Raw genomic sequence first — 5,560 nt, 5'->3', positions numbered from 1 at the left:
TAAAAAAATAAATTAAAAGTGGTTCAATATCAAGCCCATTTATTCTTTCTTTGTTCATCGAACGTCTAACGGATTCTCAATCAAATTAGGGTGAGTCAATTTAACATATAATTAAATCCTTATATATATATATACATATATATCAACGGAGATGGATATATGTATATATATATATGAGAAGGTAATAACTTGAAGTGTGTGACTGTGTACGCAATATACCTAGACAACGAATCATAAACAATAAAAAAGAAGTAAATATATATACACTGCGCGCACAGTCCATTTTCACGTTACTACAAATTACTATTAATTTTATACTTTTATACTTCATACACTATATATTCAGTGAATATACGTTTTCTGTGTGAATTATAGAAGTAAATTATCTATCCGTCTTTGTCACCTATAATTTTCCTTGTAATATTATTATTGCAACTTATGTTGGTTAAATTATTAAACTAGACTTAATAGTGTTATATGAATAAAATATAAATCGTTAGTTTTATCTGTCTCAATGTGTAGCTTCAGGGCTTTCAAAGTTTTGCATTTGTTTAAACAACGTTTTCGAGCTGATTTTATTGCAACGACTGCGAAGATATAGACCCGAGTTTGCATGATTCGATAAAAATAAAAACTTTACGAAAGTTTCATATCAAGAATAAACAGCAGAATTGTCGAGTTCTAACATGCAAAGTGGATTATTATTCTAAGAACATTGTCAAAATCGATATGAATGGTAAAACCAATGCAGTACGAATAATATTTATTAAAACACTCGAGTTACCTATGTTGTATTAAAAACACTCTTAAAATGTTCACGTCACATTAGAGACGCTTACTTAGTCAAAGCTGTTTATTGATTTATTATATTATAATGTATAGCGAGAAAAAAAATCATTTGAAGAAATAACAATGCTTCATTATATATTGAAGCGTTGTACTTATAATATTAAGTTGTGGGTATTATGGGCATCAATATGCTAATATATCAGTATTCAGTGTACATGTTGATAACGTGCTTTTTGAGACGTAGACAAATATTATTTGTTCAAAATTAAATTATATCTACCCAGATATAAATACAACTGCAAACGGTTTGAACGAACAATATTCAGACGATTTATGCAACACAGCGGTATTACAACACGGCCGTTTGGGTCTTACGTGGTTTTGACTCGTATTATAAGTATTTGCTGTAACAGCAGTACCTAGGTATATCCTATTAGGTATGTGCATGATACAAACAACATGGTATGATCACAAAAATTCAGATTTGGTTGAGGTCCACGCAACACGTCACCTGCTTACCCGTATATTATTATAATATTATAATGGTCATTAAAACATTTAATTATTATTACTATATTACGCACTATATTATACGCTATGTCACGTGCCTACCGAAGGATCTGACCGTAAAAAAGTTACCTCGTTATTTGAAATATCATTGGTAGGTATATTAATATCAACGATCCAACTCCAATTACTCATTAGTCATTATTATTAATTACATTTTTATTAAAAATCGATTTATGAGTAATTAGTCGATTTATCGATCTTATATATTGATTCGGCCAGTCAAATTTTATCATTGAATCTATTTAATTCATTTTTGTTCGATTTGGACGAGTTAAAAATTATTTTCCTTGTGATTTTTTTTTTCGTTTATAATAACGCCAAAATGCACTCGTACTTAATCGTAAAATGTTGTGCACTATACATGGGTGCATCCGGCTGTTGTTGAACTGTCGATAGCTGTCGTTATCTTCGTCTTTCCGTCGTAATTGGTATTCATATTCCGTTGTCTGCAACTTGTCGCCATTGTCATGTGCTTACTCGTCAATGGCGAACGAACCATATGGAATTTATTCTTCCACACAAACGTCAGAAGTCAGTCGTTTTCGTTCTACTATTCAGTACATCCACATGTGCTAGGTTAAATCACCAGTGTCTTATACCTATAACCTTCCATTTTCGCCAAGCCGAACTGACGGAGTTTAATCTTCCACGTCAACGTCAGAAGTCAGTCGTTGTCGTCGTCTTCGTTTTCCCGTCTACCGTGTCTACCATTTGTCTTCTACTATGTGGAAGTATTTTTATCGTCTTGGGGAAGATGGTATTTGCAAATTATGTGAATGAGTAGTAATAACCGATGACAATATTACCTACTTAAGGCAACATCTGAAACGAAAACATCCGTTTTTAAATTTATCATCGGCTATATCAGTGACCATTGATAAAAAAGATGACCCACAAATCATTCAATCCTTGGTGAGTTGCTTGATGTCAATATGTCAATAATAATATAGACATATCACATGTTATATATATTTTTTTAAATTTTTATTGCAGTCTGAATGTCTGATACACAATCACTTCGAATACAGTAATATCCAAGGCTGGGCAAGTAAATGATTTTTTTTAACTCAGTTAAGTTAAGTTAATATGCACCAATACCAAAAGTTAAAATATAAAAGTTCATTTAACTATAGGTTAACTCAGTTAAGTTAAAAAAAAGTTAATTTGTTTATACAATGCTAACATACTTAATTTTTTTCCAACACAAAACTAAATTATAGACTATAGTGTTTATATTTTATATAGTGTTTCCATATTAGTTAAATTCGAATTATATACATTTTTTACTTTAAACAATTCACGGTAAATATTTTTCGACATGAAAACGAAATATACTGAAGTAGTGATATATGATAAAATTAAAAACAAAATAAATTAACTTAACTTACTTCTTGCAATGAAAAATTAACTCGTTAATTTCACGTTAATTAAAAAAGAAATTTAGTAAGTTAACAGTTAAGTTAATCAAAAGCCAAAATTAACTAGTTAAGTTAAAAAGTTAATATAAAATTAACTTATTAACTTAACTTTAACTTTTTAACTCGTTAATGCCCAGCCTTGGTAATATCACAATAAAATTCTGGGCCTATATCTAAGTGTTCGACCCAGAGGTCTAATCTAATCTAATCTAATCTATTAAATATCTCTTCATTTCGTTACTAGGAAACCCATAATGTTATTATAAATCGTTACCGGTTTTTGTCTAATGGCTCGTGTGTCGCGGCTTTGAAAATTTATTCCCAGCGCGCGTATAGAAGTTTCACTTCAAAAAAGTGATTCAGTTTCAGATTGTAGTTCAAAATTAAGACAACCTACGATTGATAAATCAATTAAATAATTGCGATCCTATAAAATTAAGAGATGATATTTCAATATTTAGTAAAATTAAAACATTTTTTTGTTGGATAATTTTTTTATTATGATAATTTTTTCAACAATTTTTTCAAGAATGTTTATAACGGATTAATGTTTTTCAAAAATATTAATAACATTGAAAATAAATTATAATATAATATATTTTTAATGTAAATATATGTTCGTTCTATTTATTGAAATATATTTTTTTTTAGAATGAGGGGCCAATTATATGTATCAATTAAAAATGCGCTGGTTTATATGTTGGTCAAGGATAATATTGCTGCTGTTGTCCACATACAATGATGGTTTAAAATATTTCATGGAGGAGGTATTACCATGTATAAGGACCCTTCAGGGAAGGAAGTTAACAAATTTATTTGTTCTAAGTATGACATATTATCCTTTCAAGTTAAAAATAAATTATCTTTGGTAGAAAATATTACATTACTCATATAGATACGTACATATACGTGGACTGATACTATAAATACTAAACGTTTTCTTGGTATGACAGCTGCTCACTATCTCACTGTATCCAAATTAGAATTAGAAAGTGTTACTCTCGATATTATTGAACATGGTGAGCATCATGCATCCGATAATATCCGCGATTGGTGGTTTAACGATGTTCTTAATGCATGTGGTATTATAAAAGATCAAATTTGTTCAGTTGTAACTGACAGTGGCAGTAACATTATATGCTATGCACAGTTGCATTTCTAAGGAAAAACATTTTCCTTGATTCTCACACACTTTAGACTTTGTCGTTCAAAATGCTTTAGACAACAACCAAAATATTGCCAGCATAATTATTAAGATAAAAAGTTTAGTAAAATGTTTTAAGCAGCCCAAGCAGTCTGAGTCTGCCATGGATGAACTACATAAAATATGCGAGTATAAATTAAAACAATCCGTTCCAACGAGAAGGAATTCCGTATATTTTATGTTGAATAGATTCATTATTTGTTCGGAGAATATTGCATCTGCCATAGTTAAAGTTCCTAAAGGTTCACCCATGTCATCTGGTTCTGAGTTATTCGCAGGAAAAGAAATTATAAGTTTACTTAAACCTTTTGATGCTGCGACTAAGGAATTATACGGCCAAGAATATGTAACAGGTAACAAAATAAACAATTAATTCGTTGTCTTGTCAAAAAAATTGAACATATTCCAATTAGTAGCGTTATTGCTTCAGATTTTAAGTCCAGCTTAACTCAAAATTTAATAGCCTGGTTTGGTAAAGTTGAATATTTAGAAATTCTTTCTATAGCCACTATTCTTGATCCCCGTTTCAAGACCCTCTATTTTAATGGCCCAATAGATTGTTACAGAGCTATTGATACTATTCAAAAAAACAATTTTAGATCTTAGGCATGATAGAAGTTTTGAAATCAGTTCTAATACGGGTAATTCTACTGACATAGATAATATTTTATGATCAATTCATAAGGATCTAGTTACTAAAAAATCAATCCATGAACCAATTATGGACACTGATAGAATGTCAAATTACTTAAATCATTATTTAAATCAACCCACTGTGCCGTTAAGTAGGTCACAACATTTTAAAGTTTTGGGATACTCATGGGCCCATTTTTCCTTATCTTAAAAAAATTGTAGACCTATAATACTTAACGATTGTAGCATCTTCGGTAAAACCAAAATGCTTATTTTCTAAATCTGGACTGGTAATTACTGACATTCGTAATCGACTCACGGATGAAAATTTAAATAAACTTTAGTTTCTATCTCTTTTTGAAAATTATTGACATTTAGATGAATAACATAAAATAAACTATTTCTAATATTTCATGTAAAATAAAATTAAAATTAAAATAAATATAGTTTATGGTTTATTTTTTAAATTATGTATATTAACATTCTTATAATGTAAAATTATGTATTATTAATGTAAATATATACATCAGAGCATATTAGTGATTTTTTGTTATGACTCATATATCAAAGACCATCCAAGAGTTATACGGTAAACCAATCATTATCAATTAACCAAGTAAGATTCATAATTATAGGTAGGTAAAATGTAAATAAAAATAACGGGGATGCACAACAGTGCACTTGGAATTATGTACCAGTACGTGCAAGAAAAACTTTTGTACCTATTACGAAGCCGAACATTAATCCTATTAAAATACAATACTATTTCATTGATTTTCTGATTTTTTTTTTTGATAAATGTTGGTAGGTACAAAAATGAACAAATAATGAAATAAAGTCATGTTATAACTTTGTTATTATTTATCGATTATATCAGTGCCATTATTATAGACTATAGAATATATTTTAAAAAAATAAACATTTTTGTTTGATGTAAAATAAATTG

At 29.1% G+C, this 5,560-nt stretch overlaps 1 protein-coding gene across 1 annotated transcript; it reads left to right on the top strand.

The window, feature by feature from the left end:
* The first annotated feature begins 3,723 nt into the window (after positions 1 to 3,723).
* Positions 3,724 to 4,587, top strand: LOC103308981. The gene is made up of 3 exons (XM_016803258.1): positions 3,724 to 3,904; positions 3,975 to 4,334; positions 4,412 to 4,587. Exons 1-3 carry the CDS (start codon positions 3,724 to 3,726, stop codon positions 4,585 to 4,587), a joined length of 717 nt encoding a protein of 238 aa, XP_016658747.1.
* The last annotated feature ends 973 nt before the right edge of the window (positions 4,588 to 5,560 follow it).

The sequence above is a fragment of the Acyrthosiphon pisum genome, chromosome A1 (genome assembly GCF_005508785.2).
Source record: "Acyrthosiphon pisum isolate AL4f chromosome A1, pea_aphid_22Mar2018_4r6ur, whole genome shotgun sequence".
NCBI lineage: Eukaryota > Metazoa > Arthropoda > Insecta > Hemiptera > Aphididae > Acyrthosiphon > Acyrthosiphon pisum.
This window is presented reverse-complemented; position numbering and strand designations above follow the sequence as displayed.